Source organism: Haliotis asinina, chromosome 5 (assembly GCF_037392515.1).
Source record: "Haliotis asinina isolate JCU_RB_2024 chromosome 5, JCU_Hal_asi_v2, whole genome shotgun sequence".
In the NCBI taxonomy this organism is placed as follows: domain Eukaryota; kingdom Metazoa; phylum Mollusca; class Gastropoda; order Lepetellida; family Haliotidae; genus Haliotis; species Haliotis asinina.
The window spans coordinates 78468877-78487045 of record NC_090284.1 but is presented as its reverse complement, the minus strand read 5'-3'; the positions used below and the strand labels follow the sequence as shown (position 1 = coordinate 78487045).

General features: G+C 39.0%; 2 protein-coding genes across 3 annotated transcripts in view; one reads left to right on the top strand and one right to left on the bottom strand.

The window, feature by feature from the left end:
* Positions 1-880: 880 nt before the first annotated feature.
* LOC137285348 (small ribosomal subunit protein uS8) lies at positions 881-14742 on the bottom strand. Of its 2 annotated transcripts, XM_067817722.1 has the most exons (5): positions 14670-14742; positions 6667-6807; positions 4876-4955; positions 3288-3373; positions 881-2360 (listed from the first exon to the last, which is right to left on the bottom strand). In XM_067817722.1, the coding sequence occupies exons 2-5, from the start codon at positions 6797-6799 to the stop codon at positions 2267-2269; spliced, it is 393 nt and encodes a 130-aa protein (XP_067673823.1). In that variant the 5' UTR covers positions 6800-6807; positions 14670-14742; the 3' UTR covers positions 881-2266. The 2 variants fall into 2 exon arrangements, with proteins under 2 accessions (XP_067673823.1, XP_067673822.1); XM_067817721.1 differs by lacking the exon at positions 14670-14742 and having other exon boundaries at positions 2243-2360; positions 6667-6813.
* Positions 14743-14910: 168 nt separating this feature from the next.
* The window catches only part of LOC137284335 (uncharacterized), a 73592-nt gene continuing 70333 nt past the window's right edge, over positions 14911-18169 (top strand). The window contains exons 1-4 of the mRNA XM_067816104.1: positions 14911-15045; positions 15611-15728; positions 16383-16529; positions 17959-18111. Of these exons, the coding sequence (XP_067672205.1) occupies positions 15627-15728; positions 16383-16529; positions 17959-18111 (402 nt within the window). The 5' untranslated portion in view covers positions 14911-15045; positions 15611-15626. The remainder of the gene's footprint in view (positions 15046-15610; positions 15729-16382; positions 16530-17958; positions 18112-18169) is intronic.

The following is an 18169-nucleotide window of genomic DNA, read 5'->3' as shown; positions in this document are numbered from 1 at the left end:
ATACCCGTAGACGCCCGTCAGCATTTCGCAAGTGAAAACGCGACTCGTCGGAGAACACCACACCATGCCAACGTCGTAACAACCACACACGATGCTGTTCAGCCCATTGTCGGCGTTCACGGCGATGCCTGTCAGTCAGGATGGGTCCAACGTAAGGATGTCGACAACGTAACCCTGCCGCACGGAGACGGCGTCGGACGGTGGAAGCGCTGATCAAACCACGTCGATCCTGGACAGCGTTGGCGGTTCTGGCAGCGGGCAAGGTTCGATCCCGAATATGGCGCCGTACAATGTCTCGATCTTGACGAGGGGTGGTAACACGTGCCTGACCTGGGCGTTGCCGGTCCCTGCTGGTTCCTGTTTGTTGGTATCTGTTAGCAAGCCTCAGAATGGTCGAATGATGACACCCAAATCGTCGTGCAATGTTTCTGCTTGAAGCGCCGACCTGCAACATACCCAAGGCCTGTTCTCGTTCCTCTGGTGACAATCTTGGCATGGCGAAAAAACTTTACTTACGAAAGTACTGCGAAAATGAGAACGGTTTTGTGCCGAAGGTCATTTATACCCCTGAACAGCATGCTTTCTGCATGCAATTTGTGCCCTTCGTGTGTGATGTGCATGAATTTTGTTGTTTTCATGTGATGTGTTCGATGATGTGTTCGAACGATCCGTATTTTACTGTAGAGCGTTATTTACGATCTAGTGTGTTATTATCAAAATTCCCACCATTAATTTTCCATTTCCAAAAGATTCTATTGCCTTATTTCAAAATTTACAGGTGTTGCGTTTTCAATGATGTTCAGTATATATACACAAGGGAGGTCAGTGTACCTACCTTTGGGAAACTGTCTCCATACAAAATATAACAAATATCTACATCTCCAACCATAGAACTCCATTTTTATGCTCCAAACATGCCAATAAGTTGATTATTTACTTGTTTGTGTATACAACCAATATAAGACTACTGCTCACAACCTCAGATTGCTGGTAGGTATACTATTTCAAACTCCGCAAACCTATTCACTGCACATGTGTAGTGAGCACGGAGCGGCATAGCTGCTGGGACCACCCCATGCTGCTGTAGGAAGCGTTTCCAACACTGAGTTTGCTCTGGTGATTAATTTCTACTATACTGGTTCAAACATCCATGCAACTATGAGATGCACACCTCTCAAAGCCCAATGAAACGTATGAATAAGCTTAATCAATTCTGAAGAGCATTTTTTGTGGAGAAGAGGATAGACTTAATCCCCTATTTCACCAACATCAGCGAGAAATTCCACACAATTTTTTCTAACTCAAATGCTTCTTAACATACAAAACACTAGTGTATTAGTGTAAAACTAATACAAAAACAAAATGAGATGCACACCTTTCAAGTCTCTAAAAAAAACGTAAGCTGAGTTTTGTGCGGTGGTTTTTGAGAAGTGGATAAAGTACACCATCTGTTGTATGGGACTGACAGGATGAATAGAACCAAATTTTACGAATTCAAATATCTGAAGAAGTGACAAAATTAAGAAACTGGATGAACAAAACAAAATTATGAATGGGATAATGTACAACTCCCCTAAAAATTTACACCATACTCAGAGAATTTCAAGAAAATTTAAGTAAGTTCAAAAGGCAATAAAATACAAAATCAGAATATGAGATGCACCATCTTTAGGGTCACTATAAAGCACATGTGTAATCTAAATAATTCCATAGAGTAGTTTTTGAGGAGTAGTGGATAATGTACACCTCACTAAAACACTATGTTCAGAGAGAAATTCAACAAACATTTTTAAGTTCTAAAATTGAAAGAATAAATACAATACAAAATCACAACATGAGATGCACACCTTTGGAATCCCCATGAAGCACATGCAAAATCTAAATGAATTCTATTTGAGAAGTGGATAACGTACCCCTTCATCCTTAATTACACTATCATAGAGAAATTCAACAAAATGTTTAACTGGAGTAATTACCAACACTTTTTACTTAACTATAAAAGTGCACACAGCAGCTTTTCACACAGGGCACTGGGGGAGCACCAGCAGACAACCATACACTACCTAGACATGTGACAGCAACGCATGACATGTCTGTCCTCTGCCATATCTCTGGCCTCGAAAATATACATTGGTTCAAGCAGACAGAAAATCATCCCTTGATACTGTGGAAACAAACCATGAAAGCCAGCATTTTTTTCCCAACCATTTATTTCTTCGCATACATGGAAGGGTCACCAATATTGGCAGAGTCTTTTATGTGATCACTAGAAGAAGAAGCCGAGTATCTTTCCTCCGAGGTGTTTTCTCCTCGCCTCTTCGTGGTCCATGATTCCTCCTGATGTGGTGAGGATGAGAAAACTGAAACAATATAACCAGCAAGATAATAACTCACACAAAATTGAACAGTTCATACAAACTTGTTGTCTGATCTAAGGCCAATATCAAAACAAGTTACTGTTTCACCTCGTATACAAGTCTTCAGTCAGGACGTTTTGTTGTCCCCACCCAAAACCCCAGTTATTCAGTATATCATAGAAAGGCTGCTTTTATCTGGTGCAATTTGAAAATAGGGTTTGGCTGCTTGTTATGAGCGAGTTTAGTTTTAAGCCGCACTCAGAAATATTCCAGCTACATGGTGGCGGTCTGTAAATAATCAAGTCTGGACCAGACAATCCAGTGATCAACAACATGAGCATCGATCTGCGCAATTGGGAACCGATGACATGTGTCAACCAAGTCAGTGAGCCTCATCATCTGATCCCACTAGTCGCCTTTATGGCAAGCATGGGTCTAGTCTAGTCTACCCCCAGGACCTTCACAGGTCGGCTGTTTGTTATGCTATACAGAAATCTGGTGTTAATTGCATGTGGTCAGTGACCGAAGCTGTGCATTGCATATTGTCATTAGCAGACAGGCAGGCAGGCAGGCATATAGGTATCAATAACCAGACATTTAATTTTCTCTGTAACAGAGTCTGCTTTTCACAATCAACGTAGTTCTTTTTTTAATGGAACAAGATTATATACTTGTTTGTGCACAAAACCAAGATCAGACTACTGCCCACGACCTCAGACTCCAGGTAGGCATACAGTTTCAAGCTCCAAAAACCTATTCAATGCTCATGTGTTGTTGTTGTTGGAGAAAGAGTGAAGAGTCTGCCTGCCGGCTTGCCTGCTGTAGATACTTCATAGAAGCTGAACAATCGATTCAACCACAGTATATTTTGTGGTAACTTTTTGCTCAGTAAGACTTCTTCTCCAGAATAATTGGGCATCAAGCACCTACCCGAACTGTCTTGATGGCAACAGGTTTGTTGTCCACTTCTCCATATCACGAAGGGCAATGTCAAATCGTGGACTGATCACACCACACTGAATAACAAAAACACCACTGATATAACGCCGCACAGTAACAGAAGCTTGCTCAACCCCTACCCCATCCACAAGCTGTTAATCGAGACAAATCAGGGTCTGATGTACACTATCTAACCAATCTTGATTAAATCAAGAACAAAATTAGAAATTTATTAGGTGAATTGCTGTTAGCGCTAATCTTGCCAGAATTAAGCAGTTATCGCCAACTACTACAACAGTATTTCATTTTATATGTTGACATTGCACATTCACACTTTTAATGATAATTCATCTTCAATACATGGCAGTATGTACACTGTGTTTTTCGTCACTCCCAAAGTGCTGGACATCTTCATTCAATATGTATAATCTGAGTCAAAATCTCAACTCAAAAACAAATTATCGTAAATGACTCAAACTAAAGAACATGTCTGCAGAATTTTGTTATAATTTTTGTCAACAAATATAAAAGTTGTTTAACAAACCTCCATTTTCATTCGATACTGCAAAATATGTGATAAGGGTTTAGCAATAGCTAGCTCAGGTGACAGTCAGGTAAGCGCGAGGCACAGGCATGTTTGTCACGTGACTGTTTATCCTACTGATTGAGCGATTAATACATCTCACACAATGAAGTTTACGGTTGACGTTAAAGCTTTAATTTACAAGGTCTATGACTTCTTCAAGTCTGAAACTCAATGGGGCAGACCATTTCATGCACTTGACAAATTTCTTAAACATACATCTTGTGCTGTTCCAGAGCAGCAATTAGTATCAATTCCACGAAAATTGAAAAACTTGCTTTGTCTCAAAACCAACTTGTACAGAACAAAATCTGAAGTTCAGATAGCAAGAATAGAGCGAGAACAGACACTGCAACATGAAATGGAAACCCAACAGTCCCTCTCAATATTTATGTACCAAATTTGGAAACTGCTTCACAAGTTCGGATTTTGGCACACCGAAGTTAGCGGGGAAGTGAGACATTTTCTTTGTGAAAGATCAGATATTGTGTCAATGAGAAATAATTATTTATGCACCATACGTCAAAAGAGGGAAGAGGGGTTTAAGTCTGTTTATTTTGATGTAAGAAACCTTTGCAGAAACCCATTGGGTACCTACCTGGCTGTTACTTGAGTTGTTACTACACCCAAGTCACAAGTCTTACAAAATCAAATGAAAATAACAGTTTGTTAAACAACTTTAATATTATGTTAAATTATAACCAGATTCTGCAGAGTTAGTGTGTTTTTCCTACTTACTTTGGTGTTAATTTGAGTCATTTACAATAATTGTTTTTTGAGAGCAATTCATTGGGGAGATTTTCTACTAAAACCTGATAGCTCATTTCTAGAGTACACGTTGCTTTCCCTCTCATTTGAACAAGGACTTCTTTCACCAGCTAGAAATAGCGAGTGACTATTGCTTAATGCAGCATCAGCAATATTGTAGCTATTCATGGTAAAAGAGACAGTGCCTTCCACATATTGACGATACACACACGGGACAGTCAAACTTACTTTGTTTAATCTTCCTGTGAGGTTCACAACAATTTTTCCACCTCTATGATCATCAACGATCTCAAATTCACCGATGTACCCTGCAAAATACCAACACTCAAGTTGGAGCATGTCCGTGAGCAAAGAGCAGTATATTCATAACGTCATTGTCAGTGACTGCCACTGATGCTTTCAGCTGGGATAAGTTCTGATTATATACTTTCACTGGAATCAGTAAGTGAACTAGGAAGCAATAACCTTCCCCAGTAATCCAAGCTCAAACTGCCATGACAAGCTAATGAAGTATGGCCTAGCAGCCTAGCACATGTCATGGCAAGTAGAGTGAGTGAGTTTAGTTTTACGCCGCACTCAGCAATAATACAGCTTTATGACGGCAGTCTGTAAATTATCGAGTCTGGACCTGACAATCCAGTGATCAACAACATGGGCATCGATCTGCGCAATTGGGAAATGATGACATGTGCCAACCAAGTCAGCAAGCCTGACCACCCGATCCTGTTAGTCGCCTCTTACGAAAAGCATATCATGGCAAGTAGAGAGCACTAACTAGGTACAGATGGAGAGACTGATGGATGGTACATAATACTATATCCCCTGTTTTGCATTTAAAGTGAGGAATAAAAAAAAAATATGTTGTGGTTCTGATTACCTGACTGACCCAACTTTTTTAAAGTGGAATGAATAAAATAAGTGTTAGATACCACCTCTTGAATATTTTACCCAAGCAACCACAGATAATGCTTAATTTTGATAGATAGGGTAAGTCAACCTAATAGCCGCAAGCTTGACTGAAAGAACAAGAGTCATCAGAGGATGACATATCCCCCGGCCCCAACATATTTGAAAGGACAAATCATCTGACAGTTGCTTGATGTTTTCTTAGATTAAGTCTGAATTGTTTCCAGGGAAGTCATGAAAAATATAAATGCCATATATCTGTAAACAGCAAAAGCCACCACTTCAAGATCTGTCCCATATATCTGCCAAGATCTGTTGAAAGATATGAAATGGTTTTCGAGCTGTGCTCTGATACGAAGCCTATCTCTCCATTTTGAGACAAAATGTCAAAATTGTTTCCATGGAAACCAGGAAAAATAAAAATGCCAAAACACTGTAAATAGCAAAAGGCACTACATTGGGGTTTGACACATATATCTTCCAAGTTATGCTGACAGATATAAGGAACTATTTTGAGATGTGCCCAGGAAAGAAACACACCTCTCACTTTTGAGACAAAGTCCGAATTGTGTCCATGGAAACTGAGAAATTAAGAAATCACAAGAACCTGTAAATAGCAAAAGGCACCACTTTAGCTTCTGATTGGTATATCTACCAAGATTTGCAGAAAAATAAAGAATAGATTTTGAGTTGTGCTCCGGAAACAAAACCCATCCCTCCATTTTGAGACTAAGTCCAAAACGTTTCCATGGAAACCAATAAAATTATAAATCACAAAAACCTGTAAATAGCAAAAGGCCTCACTTTCGGGTCTGCCACCGTTACCTACCAAGTTTTGTAGAAAACATTGAATGGTTTTTGAGTTGAGAGGGAGGGTGGGTGGAGGAGGAGGGAAGATAAAACTTGTATCCACCTACCCTAAATATTCAAAAGGTGTGATCGGAACCAGATTTTTTTAATTTGGTCTGAGCGGCGTCATGGCAAGTACACAGTGCAAACTCGGCACTGTCATGACAAGTACACAGTGCAAACTTGGCACCGTTATGGCCAGTACATACTGCAAACCTAGCAAGCATATTACCTTCTAATATGAATGGCACAAGATTTACATACCATGTTTCATCATGACAGTGAGGAAGCGGACAATCACTTTGGAGCAAGGCCTGATAAGCACTTGTCTCTTGCCACGCTTCTCAGCTTTAAAGATGGAATTCAAAGCATCCGCCAACACATTCATGCGAACCATTTTGATGCCTGAAAGAAATGAAAATTCACATTAATTTTTTAACACCTGAGAGCTGGTATTGCGATGGCAACAAGCTTGAAATTCCACTAAGATCAACTACTCCATTCCATCATGACTTCAAACATGTGACCCACCCATGTTGACAAATTATAACCTGGAAAACGAACAGGGACTAAGAACTTGAAAGAGCATCTAAACATCACTTTCCTTTGTAAAACATAAATGCCAAACTTAAAGACACCTTGTAAATGTAATGTTTGGGTTTTCTTGAAAAAAAATACAGAAGAACAAAACTGTTTTGTCCATTTCTTTTTCATAAGGTCTCTCTCTTTTTTAACTGTTACAGGTATTTAACTTGGCTACCATATGTTATTCATCTTTACTTTTTCTCCATCTTCAAAGAAGGCAGGCCATCCTTAAAAAAATGCTGGTATGACCATACATGAACCTGCATGGGCAGTTACTGAGTTAGGCAGATGAATTATCCTTGGGGAAACGAAATACAAACTCTAACAGTTTACTGCTAGACACATATTAGATGATCCTGCCCAGTAAACGCATTTGTGACAAGAGAGGCGGTACAATGAATTGGGCAAGTACACATGACTGTTACAGGTAGCTTGACGATTATGCATGTGCAATACATACTAACCGTGACATGAAATCAACACCGCTACTGTGTAACACCTGTCTCGCTACTGTTTAACAGATTTCAGTTGTAGTAAAAAATGTCCAAGTTAGGAAAACATGGGCAAATAGTTCATTCTCAGCCAAGGGAGATAACAATGTTATCATGTATATGGACAAAAATTGTGCAACCAAAGCAGATTCTCTTTAACAAAGTAGCCTTGCTACTGGACTCTCAACAGCAACTTTAAAGCGCATTAAGGCAGAAGGTGGTAGGAGTGCAAGTGGACCTACATTTATCAGTACCACAAAGTTGCGCAAACCCAAAACTTGCAGTTACAAACTTGATGATTTCGACCGGTGTGCAGTCCATCAATTTGTACAAAGTTTATATGGCGTAAAAAAAACAACTACCCACTCTGGATACGATGTATGATATGGCAAAGTGCTAGTTGAACTACAAGGGTTCTGAAGAAAGTTTTCGAAAAAATCTCAAAGACATGGGGTTTAGGTGGCGAAAAACGCAGTCAAACCGTAAACGTTTAATGGAATGTAAAGATATTGTTTCCAAGCGTTTGCAATACTTGCGTGCAATAAAGAAATACAGAGAAGAAAATCGAACACTCATCTTTATCGATGAAACATGGTTGCATGTACACCAAAGTGTTGGCAACTTGGGGGGGTTAACCTCCATCTGGCACCAGACCTCGGCTTATTGTTGTGCATGCAGGGGGTAAAAACGGTTTTGTTTTAAATTCTTTGCTTGTTTTTGATTCCAAACTCAAATCAGCAGACTATCATGATGAGATGAACTTTTCCAAATGGCTCCAGGAAAAGTTGATCCCAAACCTTCCACTGCACTGTTATCGTTATGGATAATGCACCATATCATAGCAATACATAGCAAATGTCCGACAACTGCCAACAGAAAAGATGACATAAAAGCGTGGCTACAAAGGCACAGTATCTCATTTGATGAGAAAATGCTTAAAGCCGAACTATCGTTTCTTGTAAAATCCAACAAATTGGGCCCTGTCTACAGAGTAGACACGATGTTGAAGCAACATCGTCATGATGTACTACGTCTCCCTCCATACCACACAGAACTAAACCTGACTGAGTTAATTTGGGTAAATGTGAAGAATTCTGTCGCAGTTCACAAAGTTCCTTAAGAGTTGCCATAAATGAAAGGATGTCTGCAATCGGTGCAAAAGAATGGTCGGAAGGTTGTTAACATGTTAAAACAATTGAAGATGGTTACTGGCAAAGCGAAATCGCAGTAGAAAGGGAAATTGACAGATTAGTGATTATCTATTTAATATTTAGCAGATGAAAAGTCTTTAACTTTACCCATTAAAACAATACCGCATATTCCTTCAAATGATAAGACTGCAATTTCAGGCATAAGATACTGATATTCCACGCTAACCTTTAGTTAAGACGAAGACAAATAGATGATTGGGGCATTGACAAGCATTTTAGATATTCAACAACTTTGTTAAAAATACCCCAGGAAAATGTCATTTGCTACGTGAAATGGATCTGTGGTCCTAAACATATTTGCTCAGTATATTGTGTTGATTCAATTCATTGGGATTGTACCTGTTCCCAAATTGAGTGTGCTATAACAATTCATGCGTGAAACGCAAGGGGAAAATGAATTTCTCGATATTTATCAGACAACCTGTCTCCCTCTTGTTTCAAGTGGATTATTCTGTGGGGCGTTCCCAAGTATGCAAATTGAGGTCATTTGTCAGGTCGTGGATCATCTTATGTGTGTTTACCAGTAATTCAGTGTTACATTCAAGAATTTGGGACTAAGGGGGACAGCTCCCATAAGTGTTACAAAAGAGGGGACGGGTTTGGTTGGGGTGGGTTGGGTTGGGTTGGGTTGGTGGTGTTGCATATTGACTCAAGATAGGTATTTACTGTAACGGCAAGTTTACAATGTGTAACTATTCACGTGACTTTTTTACCTAGCCTGTGGCTCAACACTACTGAAACTAATGTTTATAAATTAAGCTTTAACACCTTACAGAGAAAATCCTTCCCAGAGACACACGAGCCTTGTTGAAACATTAGGCTAAATAAAAAATTGGAATGCTTCTCGGGTATTGGCACATCACTTTTATTTGTACTCGTAGCAGTGTTTCATTGTCATTTCCTAAACTTCCAAAGATGCATTCCTGAGAGAAAAAATGTTTTTACACAGCCTTACTATCCACAATTACAATAGGCTTTATCCACTTCACTCCACTGTCCAACTTTCTAGATGAATCTTAAAAACAGTTATAATAATATTACAGAATATTACAAAAAAATACCCATCTTACTGTTATTTAATGATGTATACTTAATAATGTTACAACTGCTGGTTGTTTCTGCATTGCCTGTATGAAAATTATTCCTCAATTCGTATTGGGATCTTCACAATTACACTATCAATAGTGCATAAATTTCCTGGCTCTTTGGGGAGGAGAGAGTTTGGTTTCATATATCAATGTATATCAAAGGTCACATGTAACGAAAAAATCAAATATAATTTAAACACAATTATCACTTATTCATGACATATAATATACATTGCTGCTTGTAAAAAGCAAATAAACCAAATTATAAGCACACAACTGCGATTCAAAAGTGCAAGATTTTGTACTTGGGCTTACTTCCCTTGAAACAAAGCTCTCGGGAAACATAGTGGGTGGGTGTGCACTCACATGTAACAACGGCTTCGATTGGCTGGTTCATTAGATGATATGCTTAGGGCTCATCGTGTGTACAGAAACATGATCTGTTTGATCGGCATTCCAAGTATGCCGAGTCACAGTGAGTGAGTGAGTTAGTTTAGTTTTACGCCGCACTCAGCAATATTACAGCTATATGGCAGTGGTCTGTAAATAATCAAGTCTGGACCAGACAATCCAGTGATCAACAACATGAACATCGATCTGCGCAATTGTGAACCGATGGCATGTGTCAACCAAATCAGCAAGCTTCACCACCCGATCCTGTTAGTCGCCTCTCACAACAAGTCTAGTCGCCTTTTATGGCAAGCATGGGTTGCTCAACTTGCTGAAGGCCTATTCTACCCCGGGACCTTCAAAGGTCTATGGTGAGTCATAAGAAAGTAAGATTCCTTATGGATAACAACTTCTCTTAATGTACTTGATGCATTATTTCAGTATGGATTCATATACTGTTGTCAACAACAAGAAGAAGTTGTTATCCATAAAGAATATGTATAGAGATGTTGGGTTTTGTAAATACATGTTCCCTGAATCTGCGTTTGATCCAATCAAAATTCATCTCAGTAGAGAGGGTGAACTACTGTGTTGCTGGAAACTCATTTGTACAAAGTACAAAGCAGGACTTGAAACTGACAAGAGTTTGCACCAGTTTCCATCAGATCCAGTCATCCAAGAAAAATGGATGTAGTTTGTTTGCAAGCCACAAACATAAAAACATGTCGTGTACAAGTATCACCTGCATTATTACATAACGTGGCAGAGACAGGACTAGGATGCACCAGTCATGAATCAATTTATTTTGTTTGTCGCGTATATAGCATGATAATTCAAATTCCATGTGGTCAATGATTGAAGCAGTGTATTGCATACTGTCTTTAGGAGACAGGCAGACTGGCAGAGATATACGTGTCAATAAACCAGACATTGAGCTTTTTCTGTGACTGAGGCTGCTTTATGTAACGAGTACATTATTTACTTCTTTGTGTACACAACCAAGATTAGACTACTGCCCACGACCTCATACTCCGGGCATGCATACTGTTTCAAGCCCCGCGAACCTATTCACTGTGCATGCGTTATGCGCGCACACCAAGTGCATGCAGAAAGGCATCAGAATCTGCAAAGGTTTTTACGTTGCATGTGACCTTTAACATCACAAGTAAAATTACTGCCTACTTGTTGGTTCACAATAAGTAATTCTGATCTCAGGTTCGTGCTAAACAGTATTTATGTCAAAATTTAGTAAAAACTTGAATTGTACTCCCATGGTTTTCCACACATTGGCACATCACAAAAGCGATAGGTAATGAGAGTTATAATCACTGTAAATATTTTACATGGTAGATATGACAAATATGAATACCCACGGAAGACATGACCCAAACACTTTGAATGGGGAACAAGGGGGAAATGTCTTGTGATCATTACTGTGTTGACATGAAATATAACAAATGATGAGAATTGGATGAAAGTAATCCTAGTTATGTTGTGAATCGATAGCACTGCAGTTCACCCCATTAAAAGCACAGATTTTAGTTTATCTAAACAAATCCATAACGCCAATAGACAACACTCAAACACTGACCTAAATTTCTATCTCAATGTTATGAACTTGACAGATACCATACAGACAATACTGACAAAATATAACGGTCTACTTACACCTTTATCTTTACTTTTCTTTTTTCGCGTAAGAAACAACCATTACCTCAATTGCTAATAACTACTCAAAAAGTCAACTTTGCCAAGTTCAAAAGGTGAGGAAACATCTCCACTATTCCTGTCAGCTTATATATTAGCATCCGTCAACATTCACAAGTTTTCCTGTCAAATACCCTTTTTCAAAAACAAATTACAATTTTGCAATATGTCAGGATTTGAAACACAAAACCTTCATTATAAAATTTGTGTCACATTTGCTGAGAAACATGAAAAATTCAGAAATCGTGATAACTGGACTTGCTAGTTGTTGGGAAATGGCAATATACACTACAATGTCAACTGTCATCAAGGTGAATAGCTAATCTCTCACCAAGATAAATTTGGTTTCATTCTGTTAACAAACAATGAAGCAAATAGTTAAAAACCACTAAAAACTGGCGATAACAGGTCTCTAGACAGTAACTCTGGTGTAGCCATTATGGCTGTATTTCTCTTTAAGTGGCATTTAGAAGGTGGTGTGGTGAAAAAACGGGGGAAAATGTTTTACATCAAATAACTTCATTCACATCTTAAAACAAAAATGCCCACATGGAATACAAGATGATATGGGAGCACCTTTAGAATTCAGCATCACAATTTCTCGTGAGGACGTTCCCAGCCGTAGGTCACATGTCAATGAGACAGGCAACCAGTTTGTGAGAACCCGTCAGACACAAACCCCGCGACCTTCGGATTATTAGCCCGACAGCCAACCGACAGAGCTACGTCCACATTGCTGCACAGTGTGCAAATTTAGCTAGTCATTCCTGTGACGTCATGGAAATGAACGGAAAGCGTCGAATAGGTTGCGGACAGTTACGAAGGTTACGGGTAGACTTGGTGCCTCGTGCTTTCAATCTACTGATGGTTGCCGATTGGTCCCGATATCATTTGGCACGATCGTCCTATTCCATAATCTACAAGATACCATGCTGTGTTGAAGGAGCCGATATGGTTCGAACTGAAAACGGTTGTTGACGTCAGGCGTCAGACATTGATTTCATGGTGCATGCATGAATGACGTGCTTGTATAAAGTCGTTGTGTGCTTTCCTGACAGAAAAAAGTTGTAGGGGACCCAGTAAGGATAATGTGGATCGCGCTAAGGAACGAGTGAGACATGGGCATGTTTGGTGACGGCACGAGAGTGACTTAGACTTCGAATCATTATTGAAAATATGTAGATCTAGAGGTGGAAGTTGCTGGAGGCCAATTTCCATCAGCCCTAAATTTCGACATTAAACCATTTCATTGTTTGTTTAACTTTGGACGTTTTTGGTCTCCCGTTTTTCTTTGTGAACAAAGTATTAAAAATGGAAAAGGAAAACAATTGGTACTCATGCATTTACCTACTATATTGGATTAGGCCCCTTACCCTAACCACTAACCCTAAACCTAACCCTTGGAATAATTCTAATAACCGAGTGCGCTCACTGAACCAGCACGAAAATGGGTGACATATTCAGTGTAATGAATTCTTACCGCTTCGAAAAATAAATATTTCCTTGTAACGGTGCAAATTACTGAATGATAAAGATATGTATGTATATTAGTTTACAGTCATAATACCTTTGATCCAATAGTTACACTTGAAACCGAAATATATAATATATTTAGATTATTTTATTTGACCAAAACTGTAAATAATAAAACATGGCGCAATGTGACCAATGTAAGTCATTCTTACTAAAATTTAAAAATACAAAATATATAAATACATAAAATATAACACCTCAGCACCTCTTAATACAAAGAAATGTGAGCATATTAGTCCCCCCAAAAAATTTAAAACTGGTGCTTGCGAAAAATTGCGCATCCACTGGGAACTACTACTGGAAACTCGCAACATCTTTGGGTTTCTGTAATGACTTGGCTGATAGAGATGAAACATCAGTGAGCGGAGCTTATGCGCACTCACTGAGCATGACGACCTTGTTGCTATGCCAGCGTCTCAGGGCATTGTTTCAAGAACGTGCTTTTGAACAAAATCACTTGCAATTATGTAAAATAGTATTATGACGTGTTTTTAAAGTTTGTGGTGCTGTATTCTAAAGGTAGGCCATGATATGTTATGGGCGCACGTGTAAATTTGATAAAACACAAAAAGTATATGTTTGCATGCGTAATGTTCCCACTCACAGTTTGTGATGATTTTATTGAAATTGTTCTGACAATGTTAAGTTAGTAAGTGGTCAAATTTTTACTCAGTCTGGCACTCCTAAAACCTACACCAGTATGAGATCCTCTATACAAATACAGCTACTACACATCCTTGAATTAACACATCCATAATTCACCAGTTTTAAATGTCATTAGAGCACACTGAGCAAGCTGATCAACTCTAGCACTTATATAAGGAAGCATACGCTAGCGAGTGCGCTGGGGCCAGTGCCCCCAACCCCGAACAAATACCAAGATTACAACCTGACATCCATACCTCACGGTAAATATACTGAGCTAGAACGGGTATAAAAACGATCAAGATATTTATGTCAGTGTTGGAATATTACATCAGAGTAGGAGCAAATTTACTGTGTGTAAAAAGAGAGGGTACGGGCGTAACTATTTCCGTACGTTGATGTCAATAAACATGAGGACCGATCATGCTTCGAGAAATGGGGTAACTAAAGAAACCAGATAAAACCTTTAAAGCAGCCCAGACAATAACATAAATTGAGACGATTAACAAAACCACCGAAATTGGTTTACACAATTTTTGTATAGCTATGAAACATAGGTGGTCATTTATTTCAGATTTCTCCGATTATATAGACGTAATATCTAGTTTTCGTTCTACCTGTAAAAGATGGCGGATTGAAAAGACCGATTCGAGGCTGCTTCCGGGTGAACAGGAGTCACTTCCGGATATTCCTCTGTTCAACAAGCTCACCCCTGAAAAGTATTTATGAAAAACAACAATCAAAAACCTTTCAGCTATCACAAATTATGTTCACAAATAATTTAAATTAAAGCCTTCGTTTATATTTCTTTGTCGCAACTCTCTAAATTGGCCTTAGCAACCAGGAGGTTGAGGTTTGTGTACGTCGCCATCTTAATATGGCCGACACAAGTACCTGCTGCAGCTGGTCCTGTGAACTGACACGAGCTTGTTAGAGTGCTGCGAATAACAAACGACCAAACCTCTTTTACGATGGCACACATTTACAGACAAAGTAAGAAAATGACACCTGGCAACAATTATCTATACATTTAAATGAACTGAACGTTTTATTAGACCAAGTAATTCAAGTATCTCCTGTACCGATCTGTTGTAGATGGACCTTTAACTTGAATATATCGACCTTATTTCAGTTTTTTTTGCATGTGGGTTCAACTTTCTGGAGACAGTACATAGACACGCCTTTTGTCTAATGTTTGGCCTTTGTGACAGTTGGAAATTAGGCTATAATTTTGCATTAAGTGTCCATTTGCAAATGGTGTGCACACGCACTTCACAGAAACGTCACATTGTGATGTAGCACTGAAAGCATTGGTCAATTATGTATGGAAGACAAACTTCAATGACTATTTTCCATGGGTTATCAAGGAATGTCATACACGAGTACAAGCATTCATTTCCTCTGTTTTAGCAGTAGCCACCCAGTCATCTGTTGTAATGTTCCATAATCCTCTCGGCAGAGTTACTTTCCCATTGGTGCCCAAATCTAGTTATTACACTAGCAAAGCAGGTCAAAGGCTTATTAACATCCCTTGTATCATCTGACTAATTTGTTGCAGGTGTACAGTAGTAAAGATGGCCTGGTTGGCGAAGCGTCCTGAGACCCCCCAAAGTGGGGTGCTGCTACAGACGGAATACAACATTCAGCATCGGTCTGATCTCCTCCTAGAGGAACATGTAAGACACTTTCTACTCGACATATCTCTACTTACATCTCTGTTTATCATAATAGATGTGCTGGTTTGAAACAAGATGAGAAATTCTATCCTAAAGCAGATCTGTTTGGATAATTTTGGAGTCAATAAGCTTCTCAATTTTGAATGAAGTGCACATTAGAATTTCATTGAATGTTGTATAAGTAAAATGGAAAAGCAGAGGAATATTTGATAATTTCCCTACAACAATTAATAAGGAGATCATAGTGTAAATGTTCCTGATTTATTTTGGAAATATGAGGAGTAATTAGTCTTCATACAAATTTATCTTCAATTGCAAAAACAAATGAACCATGTTTCTTCAAATTAATATCGATGATATAAGTCAAGTATATGGATGACAAATTCTTCTTTACTGTATAACACAACATTTCTGGGCTTCTTCTTGCCCTTCAATCACCTGAAGAAGGGACAAGAAGTAGCCCAGAAACGTTGTGTTGTACAACAAAGAAGAAGTTGTCATCAGTATGGTCATCTTATATACACACCAACTTCTAAATACCTCTCAAGAACCTCATAGTGATGATGATGAAGTGATTCTTGTACGCTAGGTTTTCATCAGATTGATAAATGCTTGTGTTGGTTGAAATGAGTTGATCATTCAATGTGTTGTCAGATCTTAAATGTGAGGGCCACACAGGGGGATCTGAGGAGAGCTCTTGTGGATCTGGAAAATGCCAAGACCTCAGATGATCTTGTGGTGCAAAAAAGAGTTGTCCTTGAACTTCGTGAGAAGTCAGAACAGCTGATTGTGGTGTTACAGGTCAGCACATGCTTATTTCATTTTCTAAGGCCAAGGCACTGTTAACTGTTGCTTGACAAAGTTGCGTTTTCATGTGTTTGAGGTGAAGTGATTTTAGTGGAAAGCCGTCTCCCTCATGAACAGTCCACATATAGCTCATAAAATATGAAATGTGAAAATATAATAAAAATCACATCTTTGTCAAAGTGTCAGATATGCATGTCGCATCCAAACTACCTAAAATACATGTATATGGTACCTGAACTCACCATGCATCATTTAAAGGTCGCATGCAATGTAAAACACAAATCATCCAAAACGCCCATAACACATGCACAGTGAATAGGTTCGCGGGGCTTGAAACAGTATGCATGCCCGGAGTATGAGGTCATGAGCAGTAGTCTAATCTTGGTTGTGTACACAAAGAAGTAAATAATCCACTCATTACATAAAGCAGCCTCAGTCACAGAGAAAGCTCAATGTCTGGTTTATTGACATGTATATCTCTGCCAGTCTGCCTGTCTCCTAAAGACAGTATGCAATACACTGCTTCAATCATTGACCACATGGAATTTGAATTATCATGCTATATACGCGACAAACAAAATAAATTGATTCATGACTGGTGCATCAGAGTCCTGTCTCTGCCTCATTATGTAATAATGCAGGTGTGATATTTGTACACGACATGTTTTTATGTTTGTGGCTTGCAAATTACATCCATGACTGGATCTGATGGAAACTGGTGCAAACTCTTGTCAGTTTCAAGTCCTGCTTTGTACTTGGACGAATGACAGTTTCCAGCCACGCAGTAGTTCACCCTCTCTACTGAGATGAATTTTGACTGGATTGAACGCAGATTCAGAGAACATGTATTTACAAAACCCAACATTTCTATATACATTCTTTATGGATAACAACTACTTCTAACGTATATGATTTTGTTTGACATCAGTACATGAATCCATACTGAAATGACACATCATGTACAATAAGAGAAGTTGTTATCCATAAAGAATCTTATTTTCTTGTGACTCACCATACTTTCTGAACACACAATGAGCCCTCAGCATATCATCAAATAAACCAGCCAATCCAAAGCCGTAGTTACACTAGAGTGCACACCCACCCACTACGACTGAGTTTGGTCTCCCGAGGGCTTCGTTTCAAGGAACATAAGGCCAAGTACAAAATATTGCACTTTTGAATCTCGATTGTACACTTATAGTTTGGTTTATTTGCTTTTAAAAGCAGCAATGTATATTATATGTCACGAATAAGTGATAATTGTGCTTAAATTACATTTGATTTTTTCGTTACATGTGACCTTTAACATACACTGATATATGGAACTAAACTCTCTCCTCAACTTAGAGCCAGGAAATTTATGCACTATTGACAGTGTAACTGTGAAGATCCGAATAGGAATTGAGGAATAATTTTCATACAGGTAATGCAGAAACTAAACCAGGAAGTGGCGTATGCTCGTGCCGACCTCGATGACGCCCTCTACAATGGCCACGGTGACATCAACGCTGCCAGGAAGCGGGTCATCTGGCTAGAGGACAAGATGGGAGAGTTATGTGGCAAACAGAGGCTCAAGGTGAGGCTGTCATAACACAAGCCCGTCATAGTTTGGCCTCCTTGACACACTGTATGTC

What these genes read in the sequence shown, in the direction of transcription:
- LOC137285348 (XM_067817722.1), bottom strand. Translation starts at nt 6,799, where the DNA reads ATGGTTCGCATGAATGTGTTGGCGGATGCTTTGAATTCCATCTTTAAA. An exon ending in TCACAGGAAGATTAAACAAA is followed by an intron (nt 3,374 to 4,875) that starts GTAAGTTTGACT and finishes TTTGTTATTCAG; the next exon opens with TGTGGTGTGATCAGTCCACG. An exon ending in TTGCCATCAAGACAGTTCGG is followed by an intron (nt 2,361 to 3,287) that starts GTAGGTGCTTGA and finishes ATATTGTTTCAG; the next exon opens with TTTTCTCATCCTCACCACAT.